General features: G+C 30.9%; 1 protein-coding gene across 5 annotated transcripts; it reads right to left on the minus strand.

Moving 5' to 3' along the window:
• Positions 1 to 3,111: 3,111 nt before the first annotated feature.
• Positions 3,112 to 19,602, minus strand: LOC124353106 (ribonuclease H1-like). 5 transcript variants are annotated; one of them, XM_046802929.1, is made up of 8 exons: positions 19,454 to 19,602; positions 16,102 to 16,197; positions 15,174 to 15,509; positions 11,906 to 11,977; positions 9,334 to 9,588; positions 5,818 to 5,909; positions 4,416 to 4,591; positions 3,112 to 3,268 (listed from the first exon to the last, which is right to left on the minus strand). In XM_046802929.1, exons 1-8 carry the CDS (start codon positions 19,465 to 19,467, stop codon positions 3,188 to 3,190), a joined length of 1,122 nt encoding a protein of 373 aa, XP_046658885.1. In that variant the 5' UTR covers positions 19,468 to 19,602; the 3' UTR covers positions 3,112 to 3,187. The 5 variants fall into 5 exon arrangements, with proteins under 5 accessions (XP_046658885.1, XP_046658886.1, XP_046658887.1 ...); XM_046802930.1 differs by having other exon boundaries at positions 19,448 to 19,602; XM_046802931.1 differs by having other exon boundaries at positions 16,102 to 16,156; positions 19,448 to 19,594.
• Positions 19,603 to 20,454: the final 852 nt, after the last annotated feature.

Consider the following 20,454-nt stretch of genomic DNA (forward strand, 5'->3'; position numbering starts at 1 on the left):
TTATTTGAAGTAAATTTATCTCTTTTTCACTAACTCTAATTGCTAAAAAGTAGTCTAAGGTACGGTATTTCATAAATCTTCCACTTGCTACCAAAGATTAGGGTAGGTACCTGCATGTCTTAAGTTATTATCACCAGTTTCTGTTTTTGGCTTTTTCATACTTAGTTTAGTCTGGTTTTCAACCATTTAATTTATTAGGATGAATGACTTATTTTTCTTGTTTTGCTTGAATGGGCTCTATATGTCTACTGTTTTTTAATGGTTGCTGTTGTATTGATATATTGTATCTTTTTGTAGGCCTATCTCATTTTTATATTTATATTGTTATACTCGTTATTGTTGGATGTATCCTTAATTTATATCCTTATACTTGCATGTTACATTTATTTAAGTCTTTATTCATATATCACTACTACTTATAAATTGCCGAATAATGGTGCCTTCCACTTAATCTTTTGCTACCATTGATTAGGGTGTACTTGCAAATTTTGTTCATAATTATCAGTCACTATTTTTTATTTACAACTAGGATACAGATTAGCAATGGTTTACATGGTCCAACTATTTCATCAGTTTAGCTTAGCATCTTGAGTAGAATTATCTAATTCTTTGTCTAATATTTGTAAAAATGGAGATATGTCTGTTGATATGTAAAATAAATAAAATTGTAAAAATAATACAAATATTAACACATTTAACCACTTCTGCCAGTTCATGACATCTTGATGCAGGTTAGATTGGCCAGTCAGAACGATCAGCTTCAGCCACGATGGGCAGCTCCTAGCGTCGGCTAGCGAAGACCTGGTGATTGACATAGCGGAAGTCGAGACGGGAGCGAAGGTCGGGGACATTCCCGTTGAAGCTGCCACCTTCACTGTTGCGTGGCACCCGAAGATGTACCTCCTCGCGTATGCCTGTGACGACAAGGAACAGTACGATCGCAAACGGGACACCGGGAACCTCAAAGTGTTCGGGTTTCCTTCAGACTAGTGTTAATACTCTGTGATTTAATTATTTGTAATACATAATAACTTTTATTAATTTTGTTTGATTTACTTTTAATACCTCTATCTATAAAGTTCCAGGCATGTAGGAACTTCAAGTGCATATTCTAATGGCCTAAATGAGACTTTTTGGAGTATTAAATTTTCAAAAAGTACAATCCTTTGAAGAAATGCCTCCATAGTTTGAACTAAATTATATTTTTAATAGCTGAATTATAAAATTTGTCTCTACAGATTGTATAAAAATATTAAAACATTTTATATACTATATTTTTTGCCTATGAGGAGCAATTTTCAGACAATCGAGTTTAAAGGTCTATGTGTAATTTCCACGGTATGGAATGGCTGGCATATCATCCTGGACAGGGATAAAGCAGAGATGTGTGCAACTCCCCAATTCATCAAACAAATCATTATCTACCGTTCCCCCGTTCACAACAATGGTTTATTTCCTGACTTTTTTATTGTCGTTGAATTTTCAATAGTATAGGCAAAAAATCATAATTGTTTTTTTACGTTAAACGTCTAAGTATAATGAGAAACTTATGTAGGCTTGTCAATTTTTCAAAAATAAATGTATTTCAATAGGTTTTTCAATATTTATCCATGTACCCCAAGTGATACCTACAAAATTATGCAATTGTGTGCTCAACAAGGTACACAATAGTGTAAGGAATTTATTTAAGTATGGGATCACATTTAATAAATCACCAAGACAGACAAACAATAAAATTGCAATAATGAAATGCATAGCAACATGTACCCCATCGGGCGCAAAACGTGCTTCACGAAAGCCTGGAGGTGTGTACCCGATGGCAGTTGTGAAAAATCACGTTTACCTGTTGGGGTAAACGTCATCGTAAACGTGTTAAAAAGTAATTTTTTAAACTTTGGAGTTTTTTTAATTCAGTGCTTTTTTGAAAAAGTACATAGAGCATAAAAACTTTTTTATACTCCTTGAGCTAGATCTATAGCTTTAGATACACCCTGTATTTATTACTGATGTAAAATTCTAACCTGTGAACATAAAAGTTTATCTTCGATATATCAAACCTTACAAATGTCTAAGCATCATATACTTAAGTACGATTGCTATGTACTTTATCTTGTTTCCTTGTTTCTGCCAAAACTAATGTGAGGCTTTATGCAACAAAAAGGAAATAATGCTCATAAAACAAACTTAATATTAATTAGAACAAATGTACTGTGTAATAAAAATGTGTTTATGACAGTATAATACGAGGGCTAACCAGAAAGTAAATTACGTTTTCATATAAACAAAATATAAGGTGTCATATACATTTGAAAGTGACACTAAAATACTATTTTTCAACATAGTTACAATTCGAATTCAGGCACTTATCGTAGCGATGAACTGGTTTTTAAATTCTAGCGTTCAGATGTTTATAACATCTGCCGCCTGAGACATCAACCAGATTCCAGGGGAGGGGTCTTGGGCCCCCTCGCAGCTAACACCCACTTAAAAGCATCCAGGACTTCTCGAGTCCAATTTGCTGTGTTTGGTCGGACGTTGTCATGCAAAAACACACTTTGCACAAAATGTATGGTAACCGACTTCTGATTAACAAATTCCTTGAAATTTAAGGAAAACCAAGTAAGAATTATAATTTTGTGTATTGGTGGTCTTCATTACACATCTCATCGACTTTAGAGACAATTTCGTCGGTCAAAATGCTTGGCCGTTTACTTCATTCACCATCATGCACATTAGATTGGCCAATTTAAGCCTATGCACCACTGACGCACTCCATCTTCAGTAATCACATCGTTCCCATAAACTTCACAGAGTGGGTGATAAATCTCAACTGATTTTTTGTGCTTAGCCAACAAAAACTATTACTGACCACACTTCTCAACTCGCAGGATTTTCAATTGCGTCACACATTTTTAACCACTATTGTAAAACAACAAGGAGTGACAATAACCTCTCAATAGCACAGTTGGATAGCCACTGAACAGAGAAACGCCCTGACATCAAAATGGCCCTCAGATAGTCCCGCCCCTAACGGCTACAGAGCAAAACGTAATCTACTTTCTAGCCCTTGTATAAAATGTTAACTTAGTGGGAATTAATAATACTACTTTATTTAAATAGTTTTTAATTTCAATTTATTTAATAAAATACAGCCTACAGATATTAGCAAACACATTGATGTAGTAAATTAGTACATAGTAGCACCACTGCGGGCTAGAGCGTCAGCACATTCGTTTCCTTCATGACCAGTGTGACCTCGGACGTGGGTCTGAAACAGTTAAATCACACACAATTGTAATTAAATACATTTCAAAATCAGCCTTACAGCTAAATTGAAATCCCTAAGATATTTGGCTGTTAAATACAAAATATTTTGTTACACATGGAAATAATTTACTGTACATAAAATCTATATCTATTTGGTTGCCTATCACTGCCATTTTCAATAGAACATCAGCATTGACCTAACATAAAAGTGAGCTGGTTTCCCCGAGAAAATGAGTAAAGCACCAAGTCCATACTTGATTTTCCACAATGATTTTAAAAAGAAGGTTCTATATTTCAAGAGTCCACAAAATCATTAACAACTCAGGATCTAAACTTATCCAAAGTTAGAGTTAATTTACAATTGGAGAACTGCAGTTGTGGCAGGAATTAATTATAAATAATAGTCTTTTATAAGTTTTATCATTAAACTCCATTGAAAAGTTAACAATATTGAGATTCATACTTTATATCTTCTGATTATACAATTTAACGTTACCTACCTATTGGAATTATATTCATAAGAATGTTTGCAAATAAATGTTTATGTGTGTGTGTGTGTATATATATATATCTAAACTTTTTAAATGTATTGTTTAAATTATCATAATGAGTCAAATGAGATGTATTACCAATTACTTTCAATGTTACATACGCAAATTAACAAACATCAATATTATTTTTTATTTATTTGTCACAAATACTTTCAGTATATATAAAACTTGAAATCCATTTACAAAAATAAGACATCACTACTGGTAATCACAGATGTAATCAAAATATAAATGATTAAAAAGGCTATAAACACTTCTTTGAAAAGGATTTTTAATATATTTAGCAAATATTAATAATTAAACAAAGTACGTACATTCTTATAAAATTATTCAATATACAGAGTTTGATTTTTGAGTCTCTGAGATTATACATGATATAGGCAACATTACTATTTATTGTTACATTTAAATATTCAAGTAACTTAATAAAGTTACAATTAAAGTAAATTAAATCTTTCAGTTTGATAATTAATAAAATACTTTATTGTCAACTAATTATTTTGTAACTATTCAATTAGATACTAATTTTCATTATTTTCAACCCTACAAACAATACAACACGATGACAAGGCTGAACGAGATTGTATGTTCACTAACCCACTTTACGGCATCTAGTGTCTGTATTGCTTCATCCAGGATGATCAGCTGTTCCTTGTTCTTCACCTGCCCACCGTTTGTAGTCATCCAATTGTTCCTCTTCCACTTCTTGATCCATTCCGTTATACAGCTGATCATGAACTGAGAGTCTGTGTGTATGTTCAGTCTTCTAACACCTGGGATCAGAAAATATCAGATGAGCCGAGTTTTTAAAGTAAGAGATTCAGTGTTGTAAATGGAGTTGATCATCCTTTATCTGAGCTCTTTCTTATCTTATCTAATTAAACACTATCTCTAACTCCAGCAATGAGATAGTACTTCACTGCCCCTGAATAAAGTTATTGGGAGTTTTATAACTCCGATAGTGGATTGGCATACGAGATAGCTCTTATTAAGCTTTGCAAAGAGAAACAAAGGCATAACTAACTCCTTTTGTAAACTGAATATTTGTTAACTGATACCGACCAGCCAAAAAAAGAAACATAGTTTTAAAAATGGGAAGGTTAATTTTTTAAGATTTTGGAAGTCAAATCAAAATCAATGATTACAAGATTAAAAGATAAGAGAATATTTATTTGAAAATAAAACATTGTAGTTTTTTCCCTAACCTCATGTGGTTTGACATCCATGTAACGTGTGGTGACAGCCGGTTATGTGGTTCTATCTTATGGCCAATTCTTGAATTATTCCAACCAAGTGTTTATGAGACAACGTTTTAGGAAAAACAAGGAACATTGTTCGTACGCTATTGTTTTTCTATGCTAAATATCGTTCATATTCAACAGGCTTCTGTCAGCTGATTGCAGATATGGTGGCGTCAGTAAAATAAATTAATGTCCTACTATGACGTATTTGTGGATTATCTAAATTATTAAAATAGATTATTCTTCAGAAATGTTTTGATATTATTATTTTGCTATAAGTTGCCAAAATTAGGATTCAAAATAGCAAATGATAGTTCGACAACTGGTTAGACAATGTTGCTTTGTTGTCTGTTAGTAATAAATATATTTATTAACACGAAAATAATAAAATTACCACACTATATAAATTATGAGTATTTGAGTGAAACCCATTAAGATCAGATTAAAATGAGCTAAGATATTGAGACTTTACTGAACCTTTATGTTTCTTTATTGAACTTAAACTAGCTTTGTTCCGTCTAAAGTGCTAAATAAAGTCCTGCTTTAGCGGCTACCACGGACAGTAAAACAATCGTATAAAAGGATAAAAAAAATAATTTATATTTTGTATTTTTATAATTAGATGTATGTTACTTTGTCGACAACCCTATTAAGTCATATTGCATTTCTGTTAATAGTTCGATGATTCCTAGGGAAAAGCTGGCGGACTATTACTATTTACAACTAGAAATAAAGCCATTATAAGATAATTAACTAACCTGCCAATCTTGCTTGTTGTATTGCTCTTGTAGCAGCTTGTATCTCAGCATTGTTGTTTGTAGGGGTCCCTTCCACTGGGCCAGCCACATTGCTAATAAACCCCAAAATTGTGAAAATCAAGCGTAATATAAATATGAAACTTTGTAAATAAATTGGAATAATATGTCAGTATGTTTTATATATATACAGAGCAGGTCGGACTACCCATCCATGATGTATAACTTTTGAATACATTAAGGCAAATGTAGACCAAAATAGCGTACTAAATACAACAAAACGTTGTAAAAACTACTATATTTGGCACCATTTCTCAACCATCCAAGATAAAACCAAACTTTAAATACATACTATTTTAGGTTTTAAGAGATGGGTGTAATGTGTAATAAAAATCATGCCCTGCTATTTGAAATTTTTACGTTTTACGAGTTTGAAATACCCTAAATTTGAACCATCTCATAAAATTGGAAATGTGCTGAAAAGTGACAACTATAATATATTTTTAGAAAAAGTACTTCTATAGAAACAATTGATAAACATTATGATTTGCTAAAATATTTTAACGATATAACGGTAAAAAAAAACTCGAATTTTACTCTGTAGAAGCCAGTGTTAGCCACAACTAGTAGTTGTACTCCTATTGAAAATGGTGTCAGACAGTGCTGGTGTGTGTACTCTGTGAAGCTAATGCTAGTCAGTGTTAGTGGTTGTACTCTGTAAAAGCAAGTGCCAATCATTGTCAGTGCTCATACTCAGAAACATAAGCCAGTGCTCATACTCTGTGAAACCTACAACCAGTTCTCGTACTCTGTAAAACCTACAACCAGTGCTCGTACTCTGTGAAATCCACAACCAGTTCTCGTACTCTTTGACACCTAGGGTCAGTGCTCGTACTCTGTGAAACGCACAACCAGTTCACATACTCTTTGAAACCTAGGGTCAGTGCTCGTACTCTGTGAAACCCACAACCAGTTCACGTACTATTTGAAACCTAGGACCAGTGAAATCTACTGCCAGCGCTCATACTCTCTGAAATCTAGTGTCAGTGCTTCTACTTGTGAAAGCTATTGCAGTGCTCAAACTTTGTGAAAGCTAGTGCCAATGCTCGTACTCTGTGAAACAATGCCAGTGCTCATACTCCGTGAAAGCTACTGTAAGTCTCCACAACATTGTACCACTAATGCTTGGCAGTTTCTAAATTACAATGAACAAGCATACTCTCTGTATTATTTACTCTGTAAATCGCCAACACTATTAACTGCTTTAAATACTCTCCATAATACTTTGTTTTTCCATTGGAAATTAGTTATCATTAGTAGAACTCATAAACATTTACTTAGTTAAATTTCAATTTAACATTAAAATTAAACAATATTTCTTTAATAATTTAGATTATTATTTCTATTCCTTACTCTTTTGAACAAATACAGTACTGACATACCAAAATGCGAAAATGAACTTCAGTAATACTATTTACATTTTCAATTATTGATATAAATAGAAGAACACCACAAAGCATGGCAGATGATGCTAAACAATATAGATGTATAGAGGACATCACTTGCAAAAGCAAGCTTTTTCCTTATAACTAGAGTAGGGATGCCAAATGTGGGCCCCCATTATGTTTTTACCTCTACATTGTAGGTATGATTAGGTAAACACACAAATATATTTTTTCTTGTACATTAGTTATCTGTTTGTAACCTTATGCAATACCAAGTCCATAAGTTTACTAAAAGTATGTATAAAAATATATGTCAATTTGTCAAATAGTAGAAACAGGTTCCTAATGTGGGCCCCTCTAAAAATCCTAATATAGTCAATGCCATACATATACTGGCTCTAATAACAACACAAACAACGTTGAAGAACATTACAAAGCATGGCAGATGATGCTACACAATATAGATGTCTAGAGGACATCACTTACAAAAGCGAGCTTCTTTTCCTTATAACTAGACTATAACTGAAGCTGCAATGAAGTGTTTTAAATTGGACACCCGGCTGCAAGTAAAGACGTAAATACAAGCTGTTTGAGTTTGAGATTGAGACTGATAATGATTAGTTGCAGAAAGAAATAGGTTTATTGGCGGTTTTTAATTATTAAGTGAAAGTTATGAAGAGCAGCAATGGGGTTCCAATTAAACATTTAAAAAGATACAAGAGGCTCTGATAACATTGAAGTGTCTGTGTCCAAAGTGGGAACAAAGGCACTTGAGGAAGGTAGAACTGCTGACATTTAAGATATTGGGCTAGATAATATTAAAAACATTAACGGACTGTTATTTTATTGATTAATTTTTACGTTATAAAAGAGCTTTCATAATGTTAAGCCTATTGAATAAATTATGTAATTTAATTACCTTTATTGTAAATTTAAGAATTAAACTTATCTTTAAATATCAAAAATTTATGTGCACCATACACTAATTTACAGTTCATGAGAAGTAACAATTACATTATATAATTGATCATTTATTAGAAATGGTCCAGGTTGAGCTAGTTCGATTCGAATAATTATTCTTAATATTATTCCAACTATCCCAGATCAAATCCCAAATAAAAAATATAGAGTTCCAATGTTATTGTGTTTACTACTTGTATTTTATTATGAAAAAGATTTTTTATTAAAAGTAGAGTTTTAAAGCTTTATTAGACGCAATTTCATTGTATGTGCTCGGTATCAACCGAGCATTAGCTGGAATTAAACAAAATGCAGATAAATGTACTGTTTTAAACCTGAGCTGTTTTAGTACCAAGGTGCCATTGAAAGTACAAATAACTCCTCATTGTATACCTCAGATTGTACGTGTGTTTCTTCCCAAAAATGTTACTACTCAGATTATTAATTCTTTGTTTTTACAATTAATACACATTATACCCTCTCAGTATGTATTTGAAAATTTTCTAAATGAACTCACACCTATTAAAAAGATCAAAGATCAAAGTAATCAAATTTGCAAATATAATTAAAAAATAATTAACCACAAAAAAAAAAACAAGTTAAGTTTTACAAATACAAGACAGGTGGACAAAACAAGACAATAATTAGACTGTCTCTTTTGTTCATAATATTTATAAAAGTTAAGCATGTAAACACGTAAAAAATTAATCACGCAGTGTTTTTAAAAGTGCAGCACGCACATGATGTTATATTGTGGATCCTGCGTAGGTGGTTCAAGAACGGGAGAAAAGTTTTCTTATAATTAGACCTTAGCAATAGATTAGTTTGCCATTCACTTTTAAATTTCTAAATATAAAATGCACTCAGTGCAAAATGTATAAAATATATTTATTTAAAGATATAGAATAACAATTAGACAAACTGTCACATGTACAAAGTTTTTAACTTTTATATTTATCTTATTATTTCTTGACACTTCTTATAGACCTTTATTTTCTTATCATGGGTTTAAAAGCAAATATATGTTTGCTGCAAACAATTTTAATTTATAAAAATGTTCAGACATTTTCTTTGTATTTAAAAATATTTGGTAGTTTACTAAAGTTTTACTCACAAAGGGTGATTGTGGTTGAACCACACGCCGACACCAGCTTTTGCACCGGTTCTGCCATTATTACTGCAAGCTCCATCAGTGTAGACGATGGTGAAGCCTTCCTGGTCAACGATGAAGCCCTGAGGTGTGCTGTTGTTGCCCCGCCAAGGACTATCAACTTGTTCTACAGTCTCAGTTGTGGACTGAGACCTGGTTGTGGTGGGCACTGGAGTGTCAGATGACTCACCGTCTGATAACTCCACAGTCACGTGTAATCTGCAATCATTTTAGTTAACAATCCATTTTATTGATGTAATTTTAGGCAAAATGACTATTATGATGTCTTTCTACCATTAGAAACAATAAATTAAAATCTACAAATTAATGTTGCCTTTCCCAAGTTGAAATTTATTGTTGTGGTGAACACAAAATGTAGTGAATTAAAAACAGTAGACACACCTTATTAAATCCTAAAAAATCAGGGATATATTCATAACTTTCCAGTACCGGAATGTGATGGGTGGGGGTAAGTTATGGAAATGTATGGCAGAACTTATAGATAGCTCATTATTATGTAGTGTTTTAAACTGACAGATGACAGACTATGACGAGATGAGACTAGGCTTGTGTCAGAATTAGGTCAACACCAACAAACCAACTAAAATCCGCACTGGCACAAAATATTTCTTGGTTCGTTTAGGCATAAAATACGCTAACAATTGAAATAGCACAATTACAATAGAGTAAAATATCAAGTAAAACGTAGGCTACGCAACAAAACCTACTAAGAGTCTAAGTTTCCAGTTCCTTAGAATTTCTGGAAACATTTCACCAATAAATTCATTTTCTTTCACATGTTCTGGTACCAGTGTACACTCCTGTAAAATGCCTGCAAGTGCAAGTGTGCCTTTAACTTGGTCATGCTCGCTTATGCATTAACGGATTTTGTTGGAAAATGTACAATTGAAATTTTAATAACAATTGCAAAATATTTGTTATCTTGTAAATTGTTTAACTATACTGGTTCTTTTGTTGCTTGACTTTAGAGGTAATCAACAGGCGCCATTTTGTAGTTATTAAAGCAAATCACACCATTATTTTAAACAAGTGTTGTCTTGTTTATCACTAACCATGTGTAAAGTATCGTATCTGTAGTTTTTCTAGGTCCAGAGAAATTTTTTGATAAAAATACAAAATGGCGGCTAGTGGCAAAACGACACCATTTCTTGACATATGTTTACATAACAATTTTTGTTTTAAATGATGAGTACTATCAGACAAAAAAGTTTGTGACACCCTTTTCTGAACACTCTGTATATATTATACATATTATATACAAATATATATAAAAGTACATACTGGGTGACACAGAATAACGGGAATAGGCAGGTGGCAGCACGACGGGTTCGTGACAGTTATTAAGTAAACAGTTCGCCATTTCAGTAATCATGGATCAGTGGAACGGAGACAACAGCATGGATTAACCATGAAAATGTTTTATTAAAACAATGATAGTTTGGTAGCCCTCAAGACGAAAGCAACAGGACGACCAAGAAGTGTGCCTTCTCCAGAAAACGTCGATGTTGCATGCAAATCTGTTTTATAGAACCCATAGCGTTCAATTCGTAAGCAAACAGCAATGATTGGAATTTTCCAAAAGTGTTCGTAGAATTCTTCATCTTGATTTAAAATTTAATCCGTACAAACTACAGATAGTGCAACAATTACCGGTTACAATTAGGATTCTGTTAACAAATGACAATGAATTTCTAAACAAGTTGTGGATGTCAGATAAGGTAAATTTTCATCTCACAGGTTACGTGAATACACAGATCGTAAATGGACAAACAAACTTCCAAATGAAGTTCATGAGTGCCCTTAACACGCTGGTAAAGTGAGAGTAAGGTGTTTCATGGGATTATTGGACCATATTTTTAAACAAATAAGCAATGAAAACCAAACCACTGTCAAGGCCGATCGTTACGAGGAGATGTTACGTACTTTCGTTACACCTTTATTGAACTCTCCAAATGTTCAAGAAGCCTAATATCAACAGGACAGAGCAACATAAAACACTGAATGGTAATCAATAGTACATGTGCAAGAATTGTTCGATAACTGTGTAATCTCATAATTTGGTAATATTCCCTGGCTCCCAAGATCACCAGATTTATCCATTTGTGATTTTTCTTGTGACAAAACCCAAAGAACGAAGGTTACATGACTCCCCAAGAACCCTGGAAGAGTTAAAAAAAAAAATTCGGGATGAAATCCACAGTATTCCAGCTAAGATGTTGCTACGGTCAATGAGAAATCTCCAGAGCAGATTTCACGAATGCATTCATACATGAGGACGCCATCTAAAGGACGTAATTTTAAAAAGTTGTAAATGACACCAATGTTTCATAAATGGCAAAGCTATAAGATTTCAATTACTATGAATTAAATTTATTTCTTTCGTAACTTTTTTTTTTTTTTTTTTTTTTTTTTTTTTTTTTTTTTTTTTTTTTTTTATATTATTATTATTGTGGAAATGCCATTTTCTGTGTGACCCTGTATATACATAATATAATTGTCAACTATTTACACATACTTCTTTTTCTTTGATTTACTTCTTGTTTTGTCTTCCTCTGTTGTATTTTTCCTTTTTCTTTCTGGAGTGCATCTACAAAGAAAAACAATATTTCAAAACCCGTACAAAATAAAAAAATCATAAAAACAATTAAGAGCCAATAATGTAATAAATTCTTTTAATACCACTGTATACAAAATAATATTAAATTACACAAGGTAAAATACATTGTATTGTAGGGATTGTACGATAACAATACAATGATAATGGACAAAATGTCTATTCAGAATAGGTAATGTCAACATTCTCCATAATTATGAAAAATTAGGCGCCCTGTTTGTGCAAGATCATATATATATTTGTATATTTTGATATTATGATTAAACCACCGAAAGAAAGTTGATTTATTTTATCACTTACACAGTTATCAAGACAACATGTGGTTTGGCAATGTTACCAAAAAATTTTAAATAGACATGAAAGTTGAGTAATAAAAATCCATTTACGAGGCATATTCAAAAAGCAAGCAGCGTTATGGAAAAACTAGTTAAACCATTATTTTTAAACCAACTTTATTTTCACATCAAAGAGCATATTGTAAACTATTTTTCGACATAGTTTCCACTACTGTTTAAACACTTGCTCCACATTTAATAAACGTTCTAACCGATTTTTCCACCATTCTATCACTCATTCCACCTCAACATGTTATTTTTAAACCATTCACAGTTTTTGACGTAATATTACACATTGTTATATTGTTCCTGTTTTATTTTGTTGTCTGCCATAAAAAATAAACATAAGACACAACGTAATGAGAAGCAATAACACAAAAAGAATTTCTACGTCAACTACGTGTCGTACAAGTAGTTCTGGCATTTTCTACTAGGTATCAGCACTTGCTTGGACCTCTGTCATGGGTGTTTGCACCTTGTTAAGTTCTCTGTAGACAACACACGTTGTTGTATGTCACCCATCCTGGAGTATTTTATGGTTTTATTTCTAGTGTTTATTTTACCATGGAAATATCCAACACAGAAATAGACGATTGGCTTCATTTGTGTGATGATGGCATGGACACAGATAGTGAAAATGACTTATAAATAATAAATATAAAAATAACAAAAATTTGAAAAAGACAAAAAATTAACTTTTTCTATATTTAAAATCTACAAACCTGTAAAAAGCAGCACAAAATATTATGCAAAACAACATAATTTTAGGAAGAGTAACAATAAATATCTGTTAGTTTCACATTCCAAGTATCCACAAACCGAATTAAAGCTCAAATCTCACAGTCGGCAGGAACATCAATTGTCTTTAACATTTTAAATGTGCACAGCAAACTGAAAAGACAACTTAGAGTAACTAAAATGGCATCTGTGAGAGCAAGTGAACGACGAAGACTAGGGGTGGTGCAATGAAACTGTATTTACTTTTCGAATACGACTTACATGCAAATAATAAGTATATTTGGCAACTTTAAAGCAATTCTAAATGAAAATAAAGTCTTATTTTTTACCAATGCATTGACTAATTTTTAACCTCTTTAGAGAAATGTTGATGTCCTGCCATAACATGAAAAAGTTAGATGATGGATGAATTAAATCTATTAGAAATTCTAAATATAGGCTATTATACATGTATATATATATATATATATATATACATTATATATATATATATACATTATATATATATATATATATATATATATGTATAATAGCCTATATTTAGAATTTCTAATAGATTTAATTCATCCATCATCTAACTTTTTCATGTTATGGCAGGACATCAACATTATATATATATACATAAAACATTTTATATATATATATATAAAAATATATATATATTTTTTTTTATCGAAGGAGGAGCTCTTCTTATTAGAAAACAAATTTTTCTTTAAAAGAAAACCTACAACTGTCCAAAAAATTTAAATTTTCTTTCACCAGGTCTTTTGACAACTACGATGGCGTCGTCAGGTATAAATCGACAATTTGAAACAGTATAAATATTTTAAAATTCAAAACAATTATCAGCGGAATAAAGTTTAATACAAGATTTGTATGATTAAAGGTAAAATAAAATAAATATTAATATATGTAAAAGAGTTTGGGTCAAAAAGAATTTAGTTATATTTTACAGGAAAGGTGCATTTAGAATCGGTCCAAAATCTTTGTTTAATATTTTTTCTTTATGTTTTTTTATGTATGTTTTATAAGCATAGAGTTCTTGTTTATGGATTGGTTTTACTAATGTGTGATTTGTTTCTAATGCATGAACACCTGCAAATAGCTGATTTTTTAGTTTATCCGTATTTATATTATCTTTAATTTTCTTTAAATCTGTTTTAATGATTCTTTTTGCTGGCCAATGTAAATCTTATCTTAATCTTCACAGTTAATTTTGTAAATTTCACTTTTATTTTCATACAAAATTTTATCTTTTGGATTTCCAAGTATATTATTTATCTTATTCGTTGTGGAAATGTTATATTCATGTCAACATTTTTTCTAAATGTTTTTTTATTTTTTTTATAAAATGGATTGCCACTTTTCTTTTCTTTTTTTCTACTTTTTAAAGTAGTTCTGGATGTTTTTGATCAAATCTTTCATTTTTTTAATAAACTGTCAATTTATTTGAAAACAGCTTTACTTTTTATATTGTTTAGTTCTTTTGTGTATGTACCCATCGTTCTTTAAAGGCATTGTACGTAATCTGTTAATCATGGTGTGGAGAGCAGCTCTTTTTGGGAGGGTGGATAGTTCAAATCGTGTGATATGTATCTGTTGTTACAAGTGGGTTTTCTGTAAATGTCGCCATTATTCTTTTCACTAATACATCTAAAAATGGTAAGGATGAATTTGTTACATTTACAAAATAAATTAAATTTGTATTCATCCTGTAAAGTGTCGTGCACAATCGATCTTCTACAATTCTTTTGAATAATAAGACTGGCCACAGATAATCTACAATAAAAATTGATTACTAGATTTTCATTCATGTTACATAGTATGAATAAGTTTTTATAACAACATTAACCACACCTAAACATTATGTATACTGTATAACAGATTGAGGAGTTATATTATTCTTTTGCTAATTTGTTCAATATTTTAGTTATACAACTTTATTTGTTGTTGATTGGCAAATCACTATAAAAAGAGTTACACTCAATACATGCTAAAGTATTAACATCGTTTAAGAAATAACAATAATTAATTAGTACACCTAGTTTTAATAATTTACATATTTAGTGTGTATTTTGATGTAGGTCTTTAATTACCTGTTGTACAACGAAGTCTCAAGGATGTCAAGTCTGCTGCTGAATTCACTTAGCTTCTTGTTGGTCTGTTCAATGAATTTGTCTAATTTTTCTGCGATCAAACCCAATCTATCATGTTTTAGTAAGGTATGGGACGGCTGACTTGCCACTGCTACGAGTTCAGGAGGATTTAAATTTTCAATGTTTACTGCAGTTGTTATGTTTGCATTGATTTTTATTGATGAGTTATTCAGGTAGGTTCCTGCAGTTTTTACAAAATTACTAGCTTCAGTTTCCGTGTTGAATTTCCTGTACTTGGCTTGTGGATATCCTTTGGTCTGATTCTGACATTCTTCCCTAAAAAACATTGATGAAGAAAATTGTACTCTCGACAGGCAGCTATTAAAATTTAATTGAATTTAACTATCAATAGACAGTTTATAGATGAGCATATATAAGCTTTTCTCCCATATTTGAATGCTGATTTAAGCTTAATTATTTAAACTCTCTAAACATTTATTAGACTGGATAATAGTGTCTATAGCTTCATCTATCATAACACATAATTAAACAAGAAATAACCCTTCAACTTATTACCCATAACCATTAAAATTCTGAGTATAATCTAAATGAGAAATTGTTCAATAATGAGTATAAATAATAGAGTAAATAAGCAATTCATAAATAACAATGTGAGTGATAACATTTTTCTTAACAATAAATTTAAGCTACATTAAGGGGAACAAGTGCAGAAGCATATGAACAATTAATTTAATTTATTAATGAAACAGTTTGGATGTTGAAGTAGTAAAAATAAAGTGGCAATATTAATGTAATTGTAAATTTAGATTGGAATATATTCCTGTACATAATTGTACTATGTTCAGATTTTTCTTTGACTACTGTATGTCAAATTAAAGCATGTTTCTCTATTACATGCTCAACTTACCAGGTTTTATAAACTCCCGGGTTTTTCCCCACAGCCACAGCATAGTACGGCATCTCTAAAACGTACAATAGTCCTATGTTTATCTTCTGAATGGTCCTGTAGAGAGAGATGTTAAACAAAAATAATTGAACTATTATTATTTATTATTTATCTATGCTATACAGTAATAAGAGTATCAATAATTGTCATATGAAAATAATTGTTAATAAAATATTGAGTAACTAATTTATAGAATTAATAATAATTACGTTAATAAGGTCATTGAATTTATTTTAATAATGAATACAGAATTTGATAACATTAATTAATAATCTTTCTACTGTTTCTTCATAATACTTTTGGGACACTCTATACAAGAGTTTTGCAATTCAGCTAGCCCCAAATCAAAATCAATTTGGTATTTGACATTGTTAGTCATCTGTCTTTAAAGCAGCATTGAAGGTCTGTGTGTTTTCACGGTCAGAACCATGTTCTCACCCATAGTAAACTCAAAAAGAACTGACAAATCAAGACCAAGCTTTGAAAATAAACACATGTGTAATGTTATGAAGAATGGTCAGCTGAATAATTTCAAACCTTGGGGTCAATTCGAGGGGTGAGACATATATTTCATTATTGCACTATAATGGAAATACACAATTCTACTATAATTTAAAATTTAATATTTTTCATTGTTTAACCTTAAAAAATGGGAAGATTGATGGTTTAAATATAGGATGAACATGTCTCTTCCAATACTTAGGTAAAATACGACTATACTAGTGTGCATTGTCCAATTCTTCCCGTATTTGGATGACAAATAGATTTCATGTGTTAAATTGTATTTCTCAAAATTAAATATCATGTATATTTTATGTTTAACTAAAAGTACATTAATTGATAGTGCAGGTGGAGGCTATGTAAGCATCAAAGGTATCACCCTGATTACTGAATTCATTCATGATCAGACCTAGCTGCACTTGATCTGTTATCTGATAGATACTGTCTCAAAGGGGACGTTTTTCATCCGTAGCCATAGCCCACACTGATGACGGAAGCATTCACCAAACCCTTTGGAATTTTGAACTACTATTATCTGATAGGTACTACCTCAAAGAATGTTCTTCATTTTTCACCAGCAGTGTGGGCATTTTTAGTAAAGCTAAACATAATCGAATGCCTAATACTAAGTTGAGGATTAAAATTTAGAAGATATAAACATGGATGGAGTTATAATAAAGAAAAATCATGATTTTCATTTTTGAAGTGACTACTTTTTTGGCGGACTATGGATGTATGTTTTGCATGGGGCAAAAACTCATGTTTTGCGCCATGCATGTTTTGTTTTCCACATGCTTTCAAAGTAGAATGATGACATTTTTACCGAAACGTAAACAAACTGTTATATAAACATCTCATCTGGACTAACGAAAAATCTGTTTGGAGAGATTAAAAGGGAAATATAAACCACAATCACATACAACATTATATATGATGAAGAAATAATGAAACACTTCTCTAATCTAGTAGTGTTTTACAATGATTTGATTTAGATCAGTTTACTCATATTATTATTAAACACACTAAAATACTTCCAATACCAAACAATCGTTGCAAAGAAACTAAAATATATGATAAGATATTGAATAAATCTACAAACTACTAATTTATTTATTAATGAATCCAACTTAAAATTGATTAACTTATTGCATCATTTAATAGCAATATTTAAAGCTCACACGATTCTAAATTGAATTTCACCACGGTTAATATTAATTCCTATTCCACTTCACTATAGTTTTGTCCTGATGGGTTTTATAAAAGGATTAAAAATAAATAAATAAGAACTTTTCTAGATAACAAAGTCATAGTGTAATTTAATCCTAGAAGAAAATTAGTCTTCCTGACATTCACTTAAAAAATAAATTATGTAAAAACAGATTTTAATACATATTTTGCTAAATAAACATCAAAACCATTAATTGACTTTTTTAAAGATAAATAAAATTTAACAATGTCAATCAATAAAAACTTAGTACAAGATATGGAACAACAATAGATGCTGTGTTTACAAGATATTTAACATTTTATTCTAAAACTTTTGTCTTATTTCAGTTAAATCATAAACCCATTATTTAATTTTTAGAATATAATGATAATGAAAATGAAGTAATAATTTCGGAAATGCAAGACTGTAGTAAAAATGATATTGACCAAATCATAGAAACTAATATAAACTGTAATTATGAAAATTTGTAGGCTAAATATGTATTACTTTAATATGTAGAAGTCAGTGATCATTGTAATACATGAAATGTAAAAAATATTACAAAAAAAGAAAACTTTTTTATGTTGAAAAATTTAGTGTCCCGTATTACTTTGAAATAGCCTATAAAAATGTAACCATTTAATAATTAGCAAAAGTACTTTATCATCATATACATTCACAGCCCATTATAAGAAGTAGTCACTTTGGTCAGTCAGTCCCATGACTGCCTTACTTTTCTCGATTTAAGAAAATTATGAAAAAACTGTATAATATAACAATGGATAACCGGGTCCACTTATTGTACCCTACCCCCTATTCGTTTTAAATAAAAAACATGTATTTTAAAATTTTTTACCAAATTCATAAGAAAAAGAATTTTTGGTACTTTTATATTAACCAGTGACCACTTTTTCGGAAGAGATTTTCATACAAGGGACCAAAAAACTATATTACCTGATACTTGATGTCTTCTTCATTGACCAGAGTTGCTGGGTTAGTGTGTTTTTATTAACTACTAATTAAATTTTTTAGGTTCCCGGTAAGAAAAACTCTTCCAAAATTAGTGCCCTACAGATAATATCAAAGTATTGAATTTAAAAAATGAAAGTAATAGCCAGTAAACAAAATTATTACCATGAGTTGCTACCATATGAGTGGATTTATTAAATAGTACTCCTGATTAAAACTTTTATGAAAAAAAAACATTCATCTATTACACTATTGCTAACTTAAATTGATGGTATATAATCTTCAAAATTTAACTTAACTTTTTACTCATTAACTAGGACCTGGATAAAAATTGGGTTTAACTCTAAATGTTCCCTTTCAACATTAGTGTAGCCTACCCAAAATATAAAGAATTTTGAACAGTTGTTACCGAAAAATAAATGTCCCTAAGCCAAATAAATACCACTACCTGATCTCAACATATAAATTGCAATACAAATAAATTCCATGAATAAAAGTTCACTTAATTACATTCCCACATAAGCTCACAAAATAAACCAAGCCTAGGCCTTACACTAAGTCCTTAGACTCTAACCTACAAAATAATTAGGAAAATGACTAATTTAGGATATCATTTTAATATCAAGATACCTTTACCATCTGAGTAACATTACAATCACGAAGAAGCAAATTACACAGAATTATGTTTATATCGTATTCATTCACACACAACAGTTAAATTTATAATTAACCCGGTTAACAATCATCTGTTTTCAACACAGTTTAGTTCACGTTTACAGCAGACATTCGGCTTATTGCTCTGTGCAGTGTTGCCCAATCCACTTTTGGAAAATTCCCACCAGTACCTGAAAAAAATACCACCTATGAGCCCAAATTACCACCCTTGCTTTAAAAGTATATTTAGGCTACTAAAGTGTGTTATCGACATCGTATGACAGTCCTATATTTGTAAATGCAGGGTGTCTACCAAACTGAACATATAAAATTCCCTGACTTTTCCAGGTTTTCTAGGTTAGACACTCTTAAATGGCTTAACGAGCAGGATTTTTTATTGCATTGAATATGGTTGATTTTAGAGCATAATATCATAACTTATATTGTAAAAAAAATTTAACTTTTTACTTTTTTACAGAGACAATTTGCATGAAAAAGTTAGTTTCAGAAAAACAAATTTAACTTTCAATGAGCTTGGATCCATGCCAAAGTTTTTAAATAGAAACTTGTAAACTGATAAAGCAGACATTAATCATGCAATCCTGCTGTGATTCAAAGAAGGAGTAAAGGAATATAATATGTAAATGACTTCTAAAAATCTCACTGTCAACCAGCTAAGCACAGGCTTTAGGTTTGAACATACTATAGGCCTACAAAGTATTATTTTAGGAAAGGCCTACCAAAACCAAACATGCAAGGTTAAGCAAAAATACTTACAACACTCTTTCATGATATCCTACCTCCAAAATAGGTTGTTTACTGATGTACAGTTTAATAAATTTGTATGATAAATCACATGAACTGTTATGTGTTGTTCTAAAAAATCCACTTTTTTCCTTTAACTCAACTTGTAGCTTTATGGAAAAAATTACACTAGATCACTGTTTTTAAATGTGTTAACCACAATTTTTTTAATGTCAGGC

The sequence above is a fragment of the Homalodisca vitripennis genome, chromosome 1 (assembly GCF_021130785.1).
Source record: "Homalodisca vitripennis isolate AUS2020 chromosome 1, UT_GWSS_2.1, whole genome shotgun sequence".
In the NCBI taxonomy this organism is placed as follows: Eukaryota; Metazoa; Arthropoda; class Insecta; order Hemiptera; family Cicadellidae; genus Homalodisca; species Homalodisca vitripennis.